This window comes from Carassius carassius, chromosome 37 (genome assembly GCF_963082965.1).
Source record: "Carassius carassius chromosome 37, fCarCar2.1, whole genome shotgun sequence".
In the NCBI taxonomy this organism is placed as follows: domain Eukaryota; kingdom Metazoa; phylum Chordata; class Actinopteri; order Cypriniformes; family Cyprinidae; genus Carassius; species Carassius carassius.
The window spans coordinates 26909206-26932076 of NC_081791.1; the positions used below are offsets into that span (position 1 = coordinate 26909206).

The 22871-nt window shown below is 35.6% G+C and overlaps 2 protein-coding genes across 2 annotated transcripts in view; both read right to left on the minus strand.

The window, feature by feature from the left end:
- ctnnbl1 (catenin, beta like 1) overlaps nt 1-22871 on the minus strand; it is a 196092-nt gene that overhangs the window by 40005 nt on the left and 133216 nt on the right. The window lies entirely within an intron of this gene.
- Nucleotides 2-20040, minus strand: LOC132118697 (uncharacterized). The gene is made up of 4 exons (XM_059528657.1): nt 19965-20040; nt 2688-3014; nt 1082-1239; nt 2-100 (listed from the first exon to the last, which is right to left on the minus strand). Exons 1-4 carry the CDS (start codon nt 20011-20013, stop codon nt 2-4), a joined length of 633 nt encoding a protein of 210 aa, XP_059384640.1. The 5' UTR covers nt 20014-20040.

Genomic DNA, 22871 nt, shown 5'->3' on the forward strand with positions numbered 1-22871 from the left:
ATCAAGCTCCATGTACAGGTCCTTCTTCATTGTTCACTGAAAGGGTTGTGTTAACCACAACCATCTCTAAAGATTCACCTGTGTCCGCTTCACCTGCTGACTGGAGAAAAACAAGAGTTTTTGTTCAGGGCTATTAAGTTCAAAGATACTGAAATAAAACAATATATTTATTTCTATAGACAATATTCATAATGCTTATTCAACAATTTATTAATCTATGGTAATAATAAAGAAGTAAATGTGTTTGAATTTATTAATTTGAATATGGTATGGTATGGTATATGAATTATGATAATGATTAATTTACTATGAAAAGGGGTCTTTTTATTTACTTTGCAAAAATTGTCAAAATGATTTGTAATTCAAAACAGACTGTCTGGTGAAAACTTCCTGAGATGGTAAATAAAAATAACAATAATCTGGCTGACAAAACTACAAATCTTATATTAAATATTAAATTATTTATTTAAAAAAAAAAGTAATAAAGCAGCGTCAAAAAGTGGAAAATACAGCACACTGGACCCTGATTGTATGGGCTGTTTTTTTTTTTTTTTTTTTTTTTTAACACCCTGTGTGCCATGGTCAGAAGGTTTCTAAAGATATATGATAATTTGACATGGCAAGGTGAGTGCAGGTTGTGAAATGTTAAGTTCCTAAGTAACATAATTTTTGTTTATGATACAAGACCCAGTGTCATCTGCTGGACTGACCTCCATTGGTATTTGAGTTGAGAGGAGTTTCTTCCCCTGGATCCTCAGCAATAGGATTATTTCGCTTCTTCTGTAGGGAGATGAGATTAAAATCCTAATCAACAATCTTTTACTGCAACTGCACAAAGTTTTTAATACCAAAATATCATGCAAGCAGAATTCAGTGCACTCAAACACAATGACATTTTATTGATCTACTATGACTTTAAATGAAGTCCTTCCTCACCAAAATATCTCAAGGACCTTCACAAGTCTTTTATAAATACTTGTAAAACAATAACTCCCCCAAAACAAAACTGCACAGTAGAATGCTGTTATTAAGTGCTACAATATTAATACAAAATGTGTAATTTACCAATGATGATACTTGCCTTTTTACAGTAGATAACAACAATGACCCCTGCAGTGACTCCCATGATGCTGTACGTTATTCTGTGATTTCGTTCTTCACTGACTGTGGTGTTTGTTCCATTTGTCCCAAGCGTCTCTTCACCTTTGGTGGATATAGCAGGTGTGGTGAGTGGTTGCTCTGTATGGGACAAAAATAACTAGACATATAAACCTCTTCAAGACAAGATTTGAATCATTAACTGTAGGCAGGTTGATAAGACATTGTTATATTTTTTCTAATGTCCTGGGAATATCTAGTTGGCTAGATCATTTTAGGAAGATTGCTGTCACGGTTGGTGTGAAAAAGTAAATATGGCCTTTTAAAGTTTCTTCTTTAATATATGAGAACAAATACTAGATGAGCATTTCATCAGTGTTAGCATAAAAGCTACATAATATAACATAATATAATAATATAACAGGTGTATTGTGCAGAATCTTGCGCCGTACTGTATGTCCTTGTCAGGGTCCTTGTCATTTTTTAAAAATAGTGTACAACATCACTGTCAAATTACTGATATAAACCAACAGTATTAAAAAGAAATTACATAGTATAGTATAAAAATGGTTTAAGTGTTTTTTTTTTATGTAATGCAAAACTCATTTGTTTATCAACTGTGCTATACTTCAATCTAAATAAAGCACTAAAGAATACAGTATTTTATACTGTCTAGAGACCAGCAGTGTGATCAACGTTTGTAACACATAGTAACACATAACATTTCATTATATTTCGCTAAAATGAATGAAATGAACAAAGACTCAAAAAAAGATTTGTTCATTTTGCTGAACGAGAGTCAAAGCTCTGAGTCGGTAAAATGAGCCAAACTTCCCATCTCTACTGACCACAGACTGTGTAACCTCCTGGAAAAACTGTTACTCTTGTTATTACTTGTACAACTGTTCATCCAGAAAATAAAAATGATCCATTTGCACACTATAACATTTTCTATGCATTTCTGTTCTAGTCTATTGCACTAGTGTTTTGTACAGCTTAATGTATTGCTTATACATATTCATTTGTAAATGATGTTCATATGTTCATCTGCTTATAGTGTACATACACTTATTACATAATCCAGATATATAGTATGTTCATACTACACCTATCTGTATATCATGCTGATAGTATTTAAAATCTGTAAATTATGTCCATAATACTGCCTTATGTTCATTTATTGTACATTTTTAACATATTGTAGACACTGTATATTCTGTACTAACTTCTGGTTAGATGCTAACTGCATTTCATTGCCTTGTACCTTACATCTGCAATGACAATAAAGTTGAATCAAATCTAATCGAATCTAATTACCACTGGTTAGACTATTTGTTAACAGTGTTAACAAGAGAAAGCTCTTGGAGAGAAACTTTCACTAACATGATGAGCACATGAGCATGAGTTTGTCTGATGCCCCCCCAACCCTAACCCACCACAGAATATCAAGTTCATTCATCCATACTATCCAAATATAGTATTTTTTTTTAATGTTAAATGTTAAATTATGCCACATTCACCTTCCAACAGTGACCTACTGTCCAAATTAGCTTCAGTATCATATCACTGTAGATTTTATAGAAACTCACCGCTGACCGTGACTTCGAAGAGTTTCTCCGTCACATTGTTATCGACGTCGATATAAGAGACAGTGTAACATCCTTCATCACTGACTCGGGCATCACCGAAGATTACCGACAAACTCTCCGTGTCAGATCTGATGGAGAATCTGTCGGATTTCTTGACGGAGCAGCCCCTCTTCTCCTCCTCAGGGGAACAGTAGAGGATAATGGGCTCTTCTGTCCTGTTTTCACACTTTTTTAACATCACTTTCCTCACATTCCCCGGTGTTTCGACTCGTAGGGTGACGTTTCCTCCACTCTTTACCTCCACTCTCTCACTGTCCCCCACAGCAGCTGATGAAAAATAATATTTGTACTTTAGGAAACTGACAGATACATAATCACACTTTATATCAGGGTTACCAACTTTTATGATCAGCTTGGAGTGAGATTTTTATTAATTTTCTTTTGGTAGTGGTGGTTCAGTATCAGTTAATGTGTATATACTGTAAAAATAAAAAGGGGAATAAAAGTATTTTGATGAATCCAGTCGAATGCATTCTTAAGCACCATTTTAAACTTGGTTTAAATTTAGTATTTGCTTGCATTCATTGTGTGTAATTATGTGAGTATTATTAAAAACAGATGTAGGCCTAAGTTTTAAACTTTTTAAATTTCTCATTTAAAAATCTAATGTTTAATTTTGTCTAACTATTTATTCAAAAGAAAAATTAAGCAAGTATGACCTGCAATATTCTAGATATATTTATTATATATATATATATATATATATATATATAGCTATTTGGTCACATTATAAGTAACCCCCTCAGTTATTTCTGAGGGTTAAGAAGACCATATAAATGTTGCCTCTCCATCACTCTCCAGAATAAAGTGATCCTTTAAATGCCATCGACGTAATAATCAATGCATAATATGCTGTCATGTTTACAAAAAATTGCTGTAAATAATATCTGTACAACGAAGCTGTCGTGTATCCAACTTAAACCCATTTAAATCACTGTCCTGTCCTCCACGCTGGTTTGTTTAGGTTTGCTCGCTTGATCACGTGACCGCGCGGCAAACCGCCAACTCGCTTGGATCTGGAAGCGCAACATTTTACAATTTACGCCGTATTAAGTGCATTTAAAATGCCATTTATTGTTAGAATTGAGTATCAAAACGTGTAATCTGAGACTTTGTTTCATTCCGCAAACAGGATTGTCACTTTGTCCTAAGGTTTACTCGGACAGCGCGAGACAGAGTTAACTGATGCTGTGGTTTACTTGAAGCGTCTCCGGTTCCTCACGGTACGTGAGAGTTGACGACCCTGCTTTATAAAAGAACGACAAATAGATATAACGGATAACTTTGCTTTCCTCACCGGCGATGCAAAGACACTAAAGGAGGTAGAGCTTTCTCACATTTGGCTCCCAAACTCTGGAATAGCCTTCCTGATAATGTTCGGGGTTCAGACACTCTCTCTGTTTAAATCTAGATTGAAAACACATCTCTTTCGCCAAGCATACGAATAATGTATCTTTTAAATTGTGAGTGTAGTTGCATCTGATCAAATGTGCATTTTTATTCTTTAGCTTGGGTTAAACTAATTTTACTTTGTTGGATCAGCAGCTATGCTAATGATGTCTCTATTTTGTTTCTATGTTTTGCCACGGGATGTAACTAGGATTTACACAAGCTCCAGTCTGGATCCAGAACACCTGAGAAGAGATGATGCTGACCCTCAGAGGACCCCAGATGATCCTAACCTTGAATCAACAAACAGAACTAACAATTATTGCTACATGTGTGACTGCATCCTATAAATTACTATTAATTAATAATATTGATAGTTCATCATCTAGCTGACTACGTCTTGTATTATTATTATTATTTTTATTTTTTCTAAAATCCTGTCAAACGTGCACAAACTACTAGCTACTACTAAATATTGTAGAAACATAATTTTCTGTAAAGTTGCTTTGTAACGATTTGTATTGTAAAAAGCGCTATACAAATAAACTTGAATTGAATTGAAGACAGGCTACGATGAGAAGGAAGAAACGATAGGCCTACATATTAAAGAGATCTTCTCAGTTTGTCCTTTGTTTGGTAAAAAGTCCTTATTAGCGGCTACGTGATCTATCAGGCATTGAATGTGTCAAGATAGACAAGCACGCCAGTAAAGACCTCTATCAAGCGGGAAAGGCGTGTTTGGGGCGGGGCAGAGCTGTCCTCTAGGCTCGGTGACGTTTATTGTTGGCAATCTTTAGAGAAGTGTAGCGGCCAGTCAGATCACCTTATGCTAATACAAATGCAAATAATAGTTTGCAAATCAGTCAACCACCCCACGAGTTAACATGCCACCCCCCCCCCCCCTCTCAAAGGTTCCTTTAGCTCTGCTGTACATTACCACACACATTCCTTTCTGACAAACAGATTTGACTTCTCAGCCTCTTATATACAGAACACTGCTTTTATCCCCACTTGCAGAAATTTACATATTGCCTACTGATTCTGGGTCCAGAAAGTAGGTATGGGTTATTAAAACAGACAAATTTGCTATTGTAACCAAAATATATCACATAATCTGATGATGGGCATCAGTCACTTATTCATTTCTCATTATCATGAACTCATTGACAGTGAGGTGTTTAAAACTGAATCCTCGTGTTTAGTTTCCTCCAAAACCCAAAATGAAGCAAAAATAAACTCAATAAAACTATAAAACTCAATAAAGCAATACAACTAAAAGAAACCTTTACTATCACATTATCACTTACAGCATCTGAAGAAATTAAGATTTAGTTAACTGCTCGGTAAAGTTTCTCCACGCTTGTTTTAAAGACCCGTTATGTTTGACAAACAGACACCGCTTTGAGAATTATCTAACGTTAAAATGCTTTACTTACCGGTGATGATAGTGCATGTCATGAAATTGAAGAAGAGGAACATAATGAAGCTGCGATCTGTCACTTGACAACACTTCATTCTAACACCGGCAAGATGTTACTCTTACTGCGGACACAATAAATAAACCACTACCTCTACGTCAGCTGTAACGTCACCGTTGTTTTACCTTAAACCGGTTTAAGCCAGTTTTGATCTCGCGGCGCGAATTTCAGATCTGGCGCAAGAGCGTCACGTGAGCGGCGTAATCATGTCTAGTGTGTCTAACAGGAACTGGAGTAGCTATATTAAGAAAGAAAATGAAGAATCAAAAATATGAAGGCTAAAGAAGAATGACCTATTTAAACTTATTTTATATATTCAGTTTGGGTTAAAGAATGGTGTATTATAAAAATAAAATAAAAAAAACATTAAAAACAGCAGGTACGTTCAATATCGACAATATTTGGATATAGAACATGATCGGAGCTGATTTGTTCACAATTTACATGCGAATCCCTGTGTAAACAAACTTTCAAGTTTATAACTGACCGTCTTGAAAAAATGTAGTTGTCTTTGTAAAGTATTATGTATCTTTAGTGTGGTGGTGAATGTCATTTCTTCTTTTTTTACAGATTTGATGTAGCAGGCAACAGCTCTTTCAGACCGTATTGACACATCCACAACAACAGAACTAGCACATAGTATTGCAAACATCTTAGCACACACAAATTAACACTGTTATGGAAATTTTTAGTTTTGTTAATCTTGCATTGATTGCATTAATCTCATTTAAGTATCTTTTTTAACATACAATGATCAAGGTGGTATATATAGTCCATAGGGACATTTAAAGCAATACAAAGACAAAACTCTGTTTGGTTTTTTCATTCTCAGTCTCTACAAATTATTGAATTAGAATTTCCACAACAACACACACACAACCGTTTCTCTCAAAACATTCAGAATTAAGCTGACAAGCTTTTCCTCAGTGAAAAATGATCAAGGAGTATTCATCTCGTGGTATAAAGGGAGTGAAATGCTAAACCGAACCAGCAATCCTGATCTCAGCATCGACCTCAGTTTAGCATTAGAGCTTTATTATAATGATCCAGAGACCTACAGCTGTACAGCTGTGAATCCAGTCAACAATAAGACTATCTAAAGATCTCTGCCCACGACAGGAAGGTTCTGGTTGAACATCTGAGGTACATCTGAAGAGCTGATTCTGTATGAAAGTGGAAGTGAAATTCAGCCAAGTATGGTGACCCATACTCAGAATTTGTGCTCTGCTTTTAACCCATCCAAAGTGCACACACACAGAGCAGTGATAACACACACACACTGTGAACACACACCCAGAGCAGTGGGCAGCCATTTATGCTGTAGCACCCAGGGAACAGTTGGGGATTCAGTGCCTTGCTCAAGGACACCTCAGTCATGGTATTGACTTAGGTGATGGAGAGAGAACTGTACATGCACTCCCACCACCCACAATTCCTGCCAGCCCAAGGCTCGAACTCACAACCTTTCGATTGGGAGTCCGACTCTCTAACCATTAGGCCACGACTTCCCTATGATGACTTGCATGAGATGTCTCAATGGCATAGGACTGCAACAAACTTTTTATTAATTTTTTTTTTTGACAATCTATTCATCTAAAGATTGTTAGAATGATTAATTGACTAATCTTATATTATTTCTCTGAATAGACTTTGATTATTCCGCTTTTGGAATTAGTTACAATATTGAGTTATACATATTCTATCAAATAAATAAAGTTAATAACTTAAGATTTTGAAAACCATATTATGTAATTACAATTATTATACAATTCATTTAAAGCAATAAATATATTTTGCACACAAAATGAGATCATGACAGACAGAGAAACTCTCTCATTTACCATTTAATTATGGAAAAGTAACTGAATGACTCATCATTCTGCCTAACATCTCGTTTTGTAAGTCATATGGATAGGAAACAAAATAAAGGTCAGTGATACTGATAAGACATTTTATTTTTGGATAAACTATTTTATTCAAAACATTATCTTTCTTAAAATGCCTTACAGTGTAATAATAATCAGAAAAGTCCTGAGCTAGATCAAGCTTTGATCTCTGCAAACCAAACTCACTTTAAAGATCTTTATTTTCTCCTCACTAACAGAAAGATTTTATCATTAGTGATCTCCACACTGCAGAGCTGCTTTATAACAGAAAATCAGGCTGTAATTCTAACCTGGTTTTTCATGTTTAATACTGTAAAGCTGCTTGATTTAAGGCTATCTATTATATAAACTACGTGTCTGGGGAAGTTGTGGCCTAGGGGTTAGAGAGTTTGACTCTTAACCCTAGGTTTGTAGGTTGGAGTCTCGGGCCTGTGTGTGTGCACTTTTGATGGGATAAATGCAGAGCACGAATTCTGAGTGTGGGTCACCATACTTGGCTGAATGTCACTTCACTTTGTAGTTCTGGATATAATCCTTCGCCAACCCACAATGCATTGTGGGCAATTTTAGCCATTAGAGTGTACATGGATCCACATTTCAAAAACCCAATGCTTTGGGACACACTTATTCTAATCTCACATACTATTAAGGATGGATAGTATGAACACTGAGACACAGGGTAGCTCTGAAGCATCAAGGAGAGAGGCCTGAATTACAGTCTATCTCTACAGCGCCACAAAGTGGTCAAACCACATAACTGCAGTCTCTTTCATTAGCTGATATGAGATCAACCGTCTATTCAGCAACAAAAATATTTGTCCACAATTTTTTTTGTGTTTCGGTGTGATCAATAATGTTGATGAATCGTTTCAGCCTTCAAATGACAGCCTCATCCCTTGTGGTTGTTTTGTGAGTACACACAATGTCGTGTTCTTCCAGTTTTGTCCGTCACTCTTTCTCTCTCCTCATGGTTCAGGTCTTTCTTTCTTCCTCTCGCTGGTTGTTGTGGTCCACGGGACACTTTGTCTCGTCCACCATCTCTAAGGATCCATCTGTGGCTTCTCTTGCTGATTGTAGGGAGAAAAGGGAGTTTTTTCAGATCTATTAAGTTCAAATATATGAATATAAAACAATATATTTATATAACCACTTTTTGTAAAATCTTTCATCAAAGGGTTAGTTCACACCAAGATGAAAAGTGTGTCATTAATTACTCATCCTCATGTCGTTTAAAACCTGTAAGACCTTCGTTCATATTCTGAACACAAGTGCAGATGGATCTGAGAGCTCTGACCCTCTCATAGACAGCAAAGAATTGTTCAAATCTAAAAACAATTGTTGAGCCACTGATGCCACATGGATTGTTTTATGTCCTTGCTACGTTTCTGTGTCTGGGAACATTTCAGTTGTTTGCTGTCTATGAGAGGGTCAGATGTGAAAACAAAACAAATGTCAAAACCCTAAAAACCACAACATTTGTCATGATAGAAAAGCCAGAGTCATCTACTGGACTGACCTGCTCCGGCTGAGCTGAGAGAAATGATCTTCTCAGGATCTCCTGTGGTCTTCAGCTTCTTCTGAAGGGAGAAGAGAACGTTAAATCACAATCAACAACCAATGCACATAACAGTTTAATACCAAAATATCATATGACCCAAAAAACAGAACAGGCTGCTCAAACCAATCAGAGTTAATAATTAATATATGTAAATAATGATTGAAACATTCATTATCTACTATGATTTCAAATTAAATCTTTTCAGAGCAAAATATCTTAAGGAAACTTATAAAAGTCTTTCACAAATACTTGTAAAAGTTACTCAAAAAAGAAAATTGCATTTTACAATGCAATGCATAGCCTTAACACTGCTGTTAATAAGTTTTACATATAATAACACAAAAACAGGAGTGTTGTCTAATTTTCCTGTGATGATACTTGCCTTTTGGCAGTTGACGACGCGGTTGATGACATAAATGATGAACAAAATCATAACTGCAGTCAACAATGCAATGCCCACAGCGATTATGTTCAGATATTCTAGTCTGATAGTCAGATATTCAATGCTGTTCCTGGGAGTCTCTTTGGGTTTCTGAGGAGTTTCCAGTGATCCTGCAGGCAATAAAGCAGATATGACAAATGAATGAATATATGGAGGTTCTGGGCTAATGCTGCGGAGCACGTGCTCTGTACAGAACAAAACCTAAAACACATCTAGAGGTAAAGCTCATCAACACAAACGTTGAATCTCATAATGTATTAGGAGTAGGATCTTGTGATGGGCCTGTGGTTTCACTCTCTGTGACTGACTCTAGTTCATAGGGTTTAATGTGTTTAATCATTGATTCATTTGTATTCATTCTATTTCTGTTCTATTAGATTCAGTTATAATGCTATCTTAAAATTATAACCATATTTAGAAGTTTGGTTCAACGATTCACAGTTCAATGATTAAACAACATTAATTTGAATTGAATTTATTCAGTAAACTCATCAAAAACTGGGTTATATCTGTAAGGTCTTTCAAAAACTTGGAAAAGGACTCAAGTATTTTTTTAATGTTAAATGTTAAATTATGCCACATTCACCTTCCAACAGTGACCTACTGTCCAAATTAGCTTCAGTATCATATCACTGTAGATTTTATAGAAACTCACCGCTGACCGTGACTTCGAAGAGTTTCTCCGTCACATTGTTATCGACGTCGATATAAGAGACAGTGTAACATCCTTCATCACTGACTCGGGCATCACCGAAGATTACCGACAAACTCTCCGTGTCAGATCTGATGGAGAATCTGTCGGATTTCTTGACGGAGCAGCCCCTCTTCTCCTCCTCAGGGGAACAGTAACGGATAATGGGCTCTTCTGTCCTGTTTTCACACTTTTTTAACATCACTTTCCTCACATTCACCGGTGTTTCGACTCGTAGGGTGACGTTTCCTCCACTCTTTACCTCCACTCTCTCACTGTCCCCCACAGCAGCTGATGAAAAATAATATTTGTGCTTTAGGAAACTGATAGACACATATTCATACTTTATATCAGGGTTACCAACTTTTATGATCAGCTTGGAGTGAGATTTTTATTAATTTTCTTTTGGTAGTGGTGGTTCAGTATCAGTTAATGTGTATATACTGTAAAAATAAAGGGGAATAAAAGTATTTTGATGAATTCAGTCGAATGCATTCTTAAGCACCATTTTAAACTTGGTTTAAATTCAGTATTTTCTTGCATTCATTGTGTGTAATTATGTGAGTATTATTAAAAACAGATGTAGGCCTAAGTTATTAACTGTTTTAATATCTTATTTTAAAATCTAGTGTTTAATTTTGTCTAAATATGTACTCAAAAGAAAAATTAAGCAAGTATGACCTGCAAAATTCCATATATATGTATTTATACTACACTAATAGTAATATAGATATGAGAAAACCATGATAATTGCACAAATAGTATTTATTAACAAAAGATATCTTCAAAATATTAAATAAATATTATTGAACTAAAATATAAAACACTTATTTAACTGAAGAAATAGATAAGCTGTTTGGTCACATTATAAGTAAGCAATATCTGAGGGTAAAGAAAACCATATAAATGTTGCCTCTCCATCACTCTCCAGAATAAAGTGATCCTTTAAATGCCATCGACGTAATAATCAATGCATAATATGCTGTCATGTTTACAAAAATTTGCGGCAAATAATATCTGTACAACGAAGCTGTCGTGTATCCAACTTAAACCCATTTAAATCACTGTCCTGTCCTGTCCTCCACGCGCCCAAGATCACATGACCGCTATACGGACACACTTGGACACAACTCTATCGAAACTCTTCGCGTGTTTTTTTCAGTGATCTGGAAGCGCTACATTTTACGATTTACGTCATATTAAATGCACCATAACGGTATTGTTAGATCAATCAAGCGCTCAGTGCGGTCCGCTGAAGTTTAGTGCTGGGTGAAGTGTGATGATGCAAAGCAGACAACTGTGTCACGCCCCGTGAAAAACCAAAATGAAGCAAAATTAAACTCTGAGCAATAAAACTAAAAATCTACAGAAACCTTTAGGCTACATTATCCCTCACAGCACCTGAAGAAATTAAGATTTATAGTTAAATGCTGGGTAAAGTTTCTCCACGCTTGTTTTAAAGACCCGTTATGTTTGACAAACAGACACCGCTTTGAGGATTATCTAACGTTAAAATGCTTTACTTACCGGCGATGATGACAATAATCCAGGTTATTAAATTGAAGGTGAACATCTTGAGAAGCGGTGTTCAGTTCGGTCCGTCACTTGATGTAACAACACTTCACTCGGCTCACATTCCCCGGCGAGATGAAACTATCACTGTGGCCAGACTATATAAACCACGCTCAAGTGTGACGTCACAGCTGAAGGTAGGATCCAGCTTTAGATTAAACCGGTTTGACGAGTTCGGGCGAGCGGCGCGAATTTCAGTTCTAGAGCTCGAGCGTTAAACAGGATGTCAGAAAAGAAAATTAATAATCAATAATATGTATAGAAGTTTTATCTATTTAAACTTCTTTTAATTATTCAGTTTGGGTTAAAGGATGGTGTATTATAAAATATATATATATATATATAAATAATAATAATACATTAAAAACAGCACATAGGTACATATAATATCGACAATATTTGGATATAGAACAATATGATCGGAGCTGTTTAGTTTACAATATTTACTTGCGAATCCCTGTGTAAACAAACTTTAAAGACATTAAAGCTTTCAATTTTATATCTGACCAACTTGTAAAGTAATATAGCTTTAGTGAGGTGGTGAATGTCATTTCGTCTTTTTTTTTTAGGATACAGATTTGATGTAGCTCTTTCAGACCATATGACACATCCACAACAACAGCAATAAATAGCACAGTTTTGCAAACATCTTAGCACACACAAGTTAACACATAGACACAAAACGTTCTCAGAATGTTCAGAATTAAGCTGAAACAGCAGATGTCCACCAGGTTCATCAAAGTCACAGAAGATGAGGAGTTCTGCTCTGTAAGAAATGATCGAGGTGTCTTCATCTCGTGGTATAAAGGAGGAGAAATGCTGAAGGCTGAGATCTGTCCACGACAGGAAGGTAGAAACTACATTTAACACAAAACTATCTTCCTGCGACAATAACTTGTGTGCTGTGTCTTCACAGAGTAACACATTCAATCACGTTTTTGAATAACTCTCTTCTCTTTCAGTTGGTCAGGATCACTGTGGTGTCTCTGGTTCGTCTGGTTCTGTCTGGTCTGCTGGGAATCACCACTGATGTATTTCTGGTTGAACATCTGAGGTTCAGCTCATCTCAGAGAAGAGCTGCTTCTGTATGATGACTTGCATGAGATGTCTCAATGGCATAAGACTGCAACAAACTTTAAAAAAAAAAAAAATTTTGACAATCTATTCATCTAAAGATTGTTAGAATGATTAATTGACTAATCTTATATTATTTCTCTGAATAGACTTTGATTATTCAGCTTTTGGAATTAGTTACAATATTGAGTTATACATATTCTATCAAATAAATAAAGTTAATAACTTAAGATTTTGAAAACCATATTATGTAATTACAATAATTATACAATTCATTTAAAGCAATAAATATATTTTGCACACAAAATGAGATGACAGACAGAGAAACTCTCATTCACAACTCAATTAGCTATATGGAAAAGTAACATCTCGTTTTGTAAGTCATATGGAAACAAAATAAAGGTCAGTGATACTGATAAGACATTTTATTTTTGGATAAACTATTTTATTCAAAACATTATCTTTCTTAAAATGCCTTACAGTGTAATAATAATCAGAAAAGTCCTGAGCTAGATCAAGCTTTGATCTCTGCAAACCAAACTCACTTTAAAGATCTTTATTTTCTCCTCACTAACAGAAAGATTTTATCATTAGTGAGCTCCACACTGCAGAGCTGCTTTATAACAGAAAATCAGGCTGTAATTCTAACCTGGTTTTTCATATTTAATACTGTAAAGCTGCTTGATTTAAGATCTATTATATAAACTACGTGTCTGGGGAAGTTGTGGCCTAGGGGTTAGAGAGTTTGACTCTTAACACTAGGTTTGTAGGTTGGAGTCTCGGGCCTGTGTGTGTGCACTTTTTTTTTTTTTTCACAAATATGTTTATTATAATTTTCAATTTAAGGACAAAACACATAACACACACATAAGAAATAAAATAAAGACCCTCCCCCCACCCTAAAACACACCCTTCACTCAATTACAACAAAATTATTTTCTACAAATCACAGTCTTTTACAAGGCGTAAAAAGGGCCACCAAATGTCTTTAAAGTCCTCCAGTTTTCCTTTGGCAATATATGTCAGTTTCTCCAGCGCCAAATTACTGGACATCAGTTTGATCCACTGTTTCACTCCAGGTTTTTCTGTGTCCTTCCATTTCAAAGCAATAACATATTTCGCCTGCACCAGGCAAAAGTTTACAAGTTTCTTGTTCTTTGTATTGCATTTGAAGCTATTTGGAAAAATGTGTAATATAGAGAGTTTACCATCTAAGGGCATTTTACATTCAATTAGATCAGAAATTAGTGCACAGATTTGCTTCCAAAAGATTTGAAGTTCCTCGCATTGCCACATACAATGATATAGTGTCCCCTTTTCTTTACCACATTTGACACAATCATCTGGTATATTAGGGTTGAAATGATGGAGTTTCACTGGTGTGATGTACGTCCTGAACAACCACTTGTACTGTACTAATCGGAATCTTGTGTTGATAGTTTGTTTTTGTGCAAGAATACAGGAGTTATTCCACTCCTCAACTGAAATGTCTGTTTCCATATCAGTTCTCCAAGCTTGTAAATATGAAAGGCTACTTTCTTTTGAGGCTGCAATTAAAATATTATAAAATTTGGAAAGTAAGCCCCTACTGTGATGGTGGTTAATAGCCATATTCTCTATGGTGGATAGTGGGGGTTGCACAGTCGACTTCAATAAATTAGTAATAAAACTTCTGACCTGAAGATACTTAAAAAAATATTTCTTAGGCAAGTCGTATTTGTTTGTCAACTGTTCAAAAGACATTAGAACTCCATCATTGTACAAGTCCCCTAATTTACACACACCTTTATTCATCCACATTTTAAAGCCCATATCCGCGCGTGCAGGTTTAAATGTAACATTGCCCCAAATGGGTGACAGAGTTGAAAGCTTAGACTCCTCATTCAAAGCAACATGTGCTTGGTGCCAGATCGAAACAGTGTTTCTGACAATTGGATTTTTTGTGTTTTTTAGCAGCTGTTTAGTTTCAGCTGAGTAAATATAGGATTTTAATGGCAATTCTATTGTGTTGTTTTCAATTTGTATCCAAGAAGGAATATCCTTTCGTGAAAAATACGAAGTAGCGGCACATAATTGAGCTGCCCAGTAGTACAGCTTCATGTTAGGCAGTCCAAGCCCCCCTCGGTCGAAAGGTAAATATAGAAGAGAAAGTCGTAACCTGGGCCGTTTATTATTCCATATGAATTTGGTAAAGTTTTTATTTAATGATGAAAACAAAGAGGCAGGAATATGTAGGGGAATAGATTGAAAAAGATATAGAAACTTTGGAAGAATCGACATTTTTATAATATTAATGCGACCTATCATGGAGATTGGCATCGTGTCCCATCTCTCTAATGATTCTAAAACCTTTTGAACTAGAGGGTCATAATTGATAGAAACAATTTTCTTTATGTCCGGGTTAACCTGGATTCCCAAATAGGTAAAACCTTCATAGGTGCAGGTAAATTGTGTTTGGATAGGAGGGTTGTTTTTGTTCAGAAATAATAGGGAGCTTTTCTTCTGGTTTGTGTGTGCACTTTTGATGGGATAAATGCAGAGCACGAATTCTGAGTGTGGGTCACCATACTTGGCTGAATGTCACTTCACTTTGTAGTTCTGGATATAATCCTTTGCCAACCCACAATGCATTGTGGGCAATTTTAGCCATTAGAGTGTACATGGATCCACATTTCAAAAACCCAATGCTTTGGGACACACTTATTCTAATCTCACATACTATTAAGGATGGATAGTATGAACACTGAGACACAGGGTAGCTCTGAAGCATCAAGGAGAGAGGCCTGAATTACAGTCTATCTCTACAGCGCCACACAGTGGTCAAACCACATAACTGCAGGCTCTTTCATTAGCTCATATGAGATCAACCGTCTATTCAGCAACAAAAATATTTGTCCACAATTTTTTTTGTGTTTCGGTGTGATCAATAATGTTGATGAATCGTTTCAGCCTTCAAATGACAGCCTCATCCCTTGTGGTTGTTTTGTGAGTACACACAGTGTCGTGTTCTTCCAGTTTTGTCCGTCACTCTTTCTCTCTCCTCATGGTTCAGGTCTTTCTTTCTTCCTCTCGCTGGTTGTTGTTGTCCACGGGACACTTTGTCTCGTCCACCATCTCTAAGGATCCATCTGTGGCTTCTCTTGCTGATTGTAGGGAGAAAAGGGAGTTTTTTCAGATCTATTAAGTTTAAATTTATGAATATAAAACAATATATTTATATAACTTTTATAATATCTTTGATTAAATGGTTAGTTCACCCCAAAATGAAAAGTCTATTATTAATTACTCATCCTCTTATCGCTTAAAACCTATAAGACTGGTAAAACAAACAAAAAAATTGTGTGTGCAAAGCTTCGAAAAATTGAAGTTGAGCCACTGATGCCACTGTTTTACCAGTCTTACAGGTTTTAAATGACATGAGGAGGAGTAATTAATGACACACTTTTCATTTTGGGGTGAACTAATCCTTTAAGTCATCTACAGTATGACAGTAATTATGTAAAATATTTCTCCGCAAATATTGGTGTGGTTTAATTTATTAATTTGAATAATCAGTATGTTTTGTTATTAAATGAATTTAATTCTCAATTATAAAAAATAAATGAAAATGCAATGCATACAGACAATGGCTTGAATTAACTTTTACTATAAAGAAGAATATTTTATTTAATTCAAGCACCTGCAAAAAACTGTTACGATTATTTGTAGTTTAGTAATTGAAAACGTCAGATTGGAGTAAAAACCCTGAGATTGAGCAATACAATAATCTTGCTGACAAAATAAAAATAAATAATTGAGAAAAGTGTTTTGGTATTATGTTAAGACAAACTTTATATTATTATTTCTTTAAAGAATATTTCTTTTGTATTCTCAAAGCACAGACCCTGTAAGAAAAGTGCATCAAAGTTTCTTTAAAATACCTGATAATTTGAAAAATCAAGACTAGTCCAGTTATAAAATGTCAAAAAGAAATGCAGTAATATTTGTTCATGACACAAAAGCCAGAGTCCTCTCCTGGACTGACCTGCTGTGGTTGAGCTGAGAGGAATGATCTGTGGATCCTCTGCACCATCAGCAGCATTGTGATTCTTCTGTAGAGAGAAGAGAACCTTCAGATTTAGATCACAGTCAACAAACACTGCACAATAATGATTTAATATCAAAATAACATTCAACCAAAACAACAGAATACATGCATATACTGTATCTCAATGACTGAAACATTAGTGATCTACCATGACTTTAAATTATGTCCTTTCTGAGCAAAATATCTCAAGGAAACGTAGAAGTGTTTCACAAATACTTGTACAAATTCCCCAAAAATAAAACACTGCATTGTAAAATAGCCTTAACTGACAACTGCTGTCAATAAATGTTACAGTATAAATACAGAACAGAAGTGTTGCCTAATTTATTTAATTTGCCTAATAATACTTGCCTTTCCGCATATGCTGTAGATAATCAGTAGAAGAACAAACCCTAACCCTATCGCTGCAATGACCCCTGCAATTATGTTTAATAGTTTTAGGCTGATAGTCCAGCGTGTCTCTGTAGGAATGTCTTCAGCAGTCTCCGGTGACTCTACAGGAAAGAGCAGATATGGCAAATGAATGGATGGAGATTCTGGGCTAATGGAACTGAGCAGTTGATCTGTACAGAACCAAAGCTACAAAAACAACCGGAGATATAAAGGTCTTCAAGACAAACTTTGAATCTAAAAATGTAGGCATTTACATGAACCTTATTTCACATAAAACATTTAAATATCATCTTACTAGTACATAATTGGCGATGTAGTGTGGAAACTGATATTTATATGCATTATATGTAAGTATCTGCATGCATTAAAGATCTCATTGATTTATATTACAAACGTTTTTATTATATCATATGAGCCATAAAACCCAGATTTTTCAAATATGAAACTTAACAAAAAAACTTGTGGGATGTATGTACATAGACGCACATTGGACAAACAAGTAAAAAAAGACATAATAGTTAATATATCTACAAGCAACAATTGAGGTAAAATGAGGAGCAGCATGACATGGAGCCGAATACATTTCAAGAATACAATGTTAAAGGCTTAGTCATTTTTGTTTTTTAGATCTTTAAGGTAAACACTATAGGGGGCCCCCGAATCAATGCTCTTTAGTATTTTATAGGGCCAACCGCTCCGTATAATATGGAAACGTCCCATATTCACTTCAGTTTGACCCATATTTTTAGGCATACGCCGTATGAACACCTAGACCAAACAAATAACAAATAAATAAATATATTTCCCAAAGCATTGTTTTAACATTTCCTCAAGGAAGGCTTTAAGACCAAGCGGAATCCTCTGCCTTTTTTTATTTTTATTTTTTTATTATTGAACACAGAACAAACAACATAAGAGCACAGCATAAGATTGTCAGTGCAATATAAAGTCTGACATTAATTCAATAATGTCATAATATTTTATATTGTCCTTTTGATAATATTTTGTATAGATCCTTATTCTAATATGCTGATTTATTATCATTGTTAGAATGAGTTGTGCTGGTTATTTATTTATTAATTGTAACCTGTGATACTTTTTGGGGTTCATTGATAAATTAAAACAAAAAAACAGTATTTATTCGAAATAGATTTGTTTTCTTACAAAATCAGTCTTCTTATTACTGTTTCTATCAATTTAACAAATCCTTGCTAAATAAAATCAAATTTCTTAAAAAAATAAAAAAAGCTGACCTCAAGCTTTTTAACGGTAGTGTATATTGTTACAACAGTTAAATAATAAAACAAAAAGCTTTTCTTTTTTATTTTTTATTTATGAAAGAATCCTGAAAAAAGGATCACAGTTTTCCTACACTGATAATAACTCAACATTGCATAAAATGTATTTTAAAGTATATTAACATATTTATCAAATAAATTCAGGCTTGGTGACCATAAGTGACTTCTTGACTTTTGACCTATATTTTTTTACATTGCCCCTGTCCTCAAATGACCTCTCTGCATGTGCCTGCTCTATACACCACCGCTGCACAGGAAGTCAAACCAAGCACAGAACCAAATGCCATGACAACAGAGAACTCGCGCGCTGACGCTCTTTGTGAGTGTGTGTGTGTGTGTGTGTGTGTGTGTGTGTGTGTGTGTACGTGTGTTAGTTTGTGTGTTAAGGTGTAGCGTGTAGTAAATGTTGCAAAGAACTGAAACGTGAAAAAAAGCTACTTTAAACTTCTGTACTTAATGATTTGTAGGCCTACTTCATTACTTACCACTGGTTAGACTATTTAGACTGGTTAGAGAATGCTACAGAGACACAGAGTTTTACTAACATGATGATGCTCATACACTTGCTGAACCGGAAACCCCAGCAGAGATTTCCCAAAAACAGAGTCGCTGTTCCAAAGAAGGACACAGATACACACAGACAGAACATACGAGCAATTAAACAGAACACGAACTCTTCTGGTTCTCTACGACAGAATATCACGTCCATTCATCGATACTATTCCGTTGTTTTAAATAACGTCATCTGTCAGGTTTTCATACACTGTTAACTCTTCCCTGTCTGAGCAGAATACTCAGTTCCTCAGATCTAACTAAGACGCTTTGATAAGTGTCTGCTAAATGTAAATATGTTTACATCTTCATCTAGTATTTTCTAGCAGTAAGATAGTAAAACACTAACCGGTCAATGAAACTGTAAACTTCTGTCGGATCCTGTAGTTTGTGTCATCGATAACTTCAACATCGTAAACTCCTTCGTCGCTGGTGTTGACATCAGTAACAGTTACAGAAACAATCTCTTTATCAATCTGGGGTGATATTCTTGAAGAGTTGATTGGTTTGCAGCCATGATTTCGCTCTTCAGAGGAACAGAAGCGAAATATCTCTTGAGTCCCGTTTCTTCTCGCTGTTAAACGACTCACAATCTTCAGTTCAGATGATCTCACGAAGAGGGAAAAGTTTTCTCCTCTTCTCACCTTTACTATCACATTATCACTCACAGCACCTGAAGAAAATAAGATTTAGTTAAGTGCTGGGTAACGTTTCTCCACGCTTGTTTTAAAGACCCGTTAGGTTTGAGAAACAGACATCACTTTGAGAATTATCTAACGTTAAAATGCTTTACTTACCGGAGATGATGACAATAATCCAGGTTATTAAAGTGAAGAAGAGATACATCCTGAGAAGCGGTGTTCAGTTCGGTCTGTCACTTGATGTAACAACCCTTCACTCTAAAACCGGTATGCGACCACACAGTGTATAACCCAAGTACACCCGGCTGCAGCCTGCAGATCGGGGCGGGGCTGCACCTGGGGCGGGGTTGCACGTGCAGCCCCGCCCCACACCTACTCTGATTGGTTCAATCGTCTTTCATAGACTTACATGATAGGAAATGTGTGGGTAGTTAGTGTAGGATGGAGAATGCTGTTTAAAAAGCTTAAAACACTGTACAGTTTTACAAAGCCTTTCCTATAATGCAGTTTTTTTTATTGTTAACTTGACTCACTATGTCTGATTTATTGAATCAAGAGATGTTAGCTGCTGCAAGTTTACTCTTGACCAGATTAATTCACAAATGAATAATTTGGACATTCTAAAAGCACACTTAACGTGAAAGTACCTGGCTTTATGCATTAAAACAGTGTTTTAAAAAGACCAAACTCAGTAAACAAATTATTAATAAAGCATTCTATTCACAGACAAGCAGATATGAGCACAGAATACGAACACAAAGCATTTAATTTCCACCCATAACCTGCTTGTCTGTAAATAAAATGTGTTATTAAAAATGTTTACTGAGTTTGGTCTTTTTAAAACACGTTTTAATCCATTACGCCACGGTACGCGTTTTCCTTTCAGTCTAATGGTTTTCTATGGGAGGAAAATGCTTAACACATAATTAAACACATTGCATTCTTATTCTGGACTCATCTGCCTGTCAGTGAATAGACCGCTTTATTATTAATTTGTTTACTGAGTTTGGTCTTTTAAAAACACTCTTTTAATGCATTAAGCCACATTAAACGTAGAATGTCCCGAATCATTACTGCTGATTGAAAAGAATCGGCTCAATGGTCACAAAATGGATATCGGAAAAGATACCAATTTAATATAAATAGATGATACTTTATAAAGTTTATCTCAATATTTGACAGTGGCTGTGAGACTGCACTAAAATAAGAGCACAATTATCATGAAATTGTGTTCGTTACTATAGCAACGGTTTACAGGTATGTCCTTTCAGAATCATCACTGGCCGATAAAAGTTATAAAAAGAAATAAAAGTGTATCGATTTCTTCACTTTCAAATAACGAGGAGCAGCATATTTTCCTGAAATAAAGGGGAGAAAAAGTCTATGTTTTGCAATGTAGTAAAGAAAATATAAAGTTTCATAGAAATTGAATTGACAGACACATAAGACTATTGCAGTCATTTATCAACTGCATGACGGATAATTATATGTAACAATAATTGTCTTGTCATGCTATATAAATTAAAACATTAATGATACACCCCTTTTATTTTCCTTTCTCATACTCTGATGATATGAAATAATCATATTTTCTAAAATAATTTAATTCATAATTCATTCTTCTATCTGAAGACCTGGTCGTCTTACTGTGGATAATCAACCCAATTAATTTACTATATTCGTATGTTAGCCTAAAGATCAGCTTAATTTAACAAAACAATCATTTCAGGGACATGGCGAGTTACAGGCTAATGTTGTTTTTCTTCTTTTGTGCATTATGAAGGCTTTATAAAACTGTACAGTGTTTTTAGCTTTTTAAACAGCATTCTCCATCCTACACTAACTACGCACACATTTCCTATCATGTAAGTCTCTGAAAGACAATTGAACCAATCAGAGTAGGTGTGGGGCGGGGCTGCACGTGCAACCCCGCCCCAGGTGCAGCCCCGCCTCGATCTGCAGGCTGCAGCCGGGTGCTTCTCGTATAACCACGTCCTCTACATCAGCTGTAGTATATCTTCGCTTTAGGATTCAGGCGTGTTAAAAAAGGCGTGTCCAGTATTCAACCTCTCTACCAATCGCTGATCTCGGAAACGCGGTGACGACAACAATAGGTTGTGCTTTTAGCAGAAGTTTAGGCAAGTGGTACCAAAGCAACCACACAATGTTGTGTTGTAATTTACTTGATACACTTTTAACTTGATTTATTTATTTTTTAATAATAAATGTTCATTCACGGCTGTGATCTTGTCCCAGCCTCGACGAACAAACGAGGAGGTCAAGGCAGATATTTTTTTTTCTTCGTACCGAGGTTATATTTCCATTCTGTCGTAATTAAAACGCCTACGCTCGGCGTCTTTGTATGTGTTTTGTAGCCTTAACGTTTTTATTGATCGCTTATTATAAACGAGCAGTGGTTTAAAGCACTATTGACTGACACTGCATCGACAGACTCCAGAACCTCACTTCACTTGACACGACCCGACAAACCCCGAATAAACCTGTGTAACGTTGTCGGCTTGAATATTCTGTTATTATGGTGTTTACGATAAGTAACTTAAGTCTTTTAATGAATATTCTGTATTCAGTGTGTGCTTTAATGTGATGGTGGATGTCAACTGCACTAAAGGCACATGTCTGAACACACAAGTTAACATGTTCCCCAGGCTTTAGCTCTGCTGTACTTCCTGTCTGCCAAACAGATCAGACTCATTAACCTCCTGTGCAGGTTGACAGTATAATGCTTTTTCCCCACACTTGCATAAATAGACATCTCTCCTATTGACCCTGTTCATATCAATAAAGATCTGCAAACAACATATTACCAAGAGAATGAGTTTATTGTTTATGGTTCAAAAGATGAATAGCAATCCATGTTGTGCTAAACAGCTCACTGGTACCTGAGCCATTAAACTAAACTGTGTCCAGAAAGTAAAAAAAAAAATAGCAGGATGTCTTCCAAATCTGATGTAGATGTATAGACAAAATGTCTACAGAGCACAAGATAGCTTTTCAGCTCAATAGTGTCACTGATTCTGAATCTGTAAACAACAATGACTTATA

What these genes read in the sequence shown, in the direction of transcription:
- LOC132118697 (XM_059528657.1), bottom strand. Translation starts at nt 20,013, where the DNA reads ATGTATCTCTTCTTCACTTTAATAACCTGGATTATTGTCATCATCTCC. An exon ending in GATTATTGTCATCATCTCCG is followed by an intron (nt 3,015 to 19,964) that starts GTAAGTAAAGCA and finishes ATTTTTCATCAG; the next exon opens with CTGCTGTGGGGGACAGTGAG. An exon ending in TTGTTATCTACTGTAAAAAG is followed by an intron (nt 101 to 1,081) that starts GCAAGTATCATC and finishes GTTTTTCTCCAG; the next exon opens with TCAGCAGGTGAAGCGGACAC.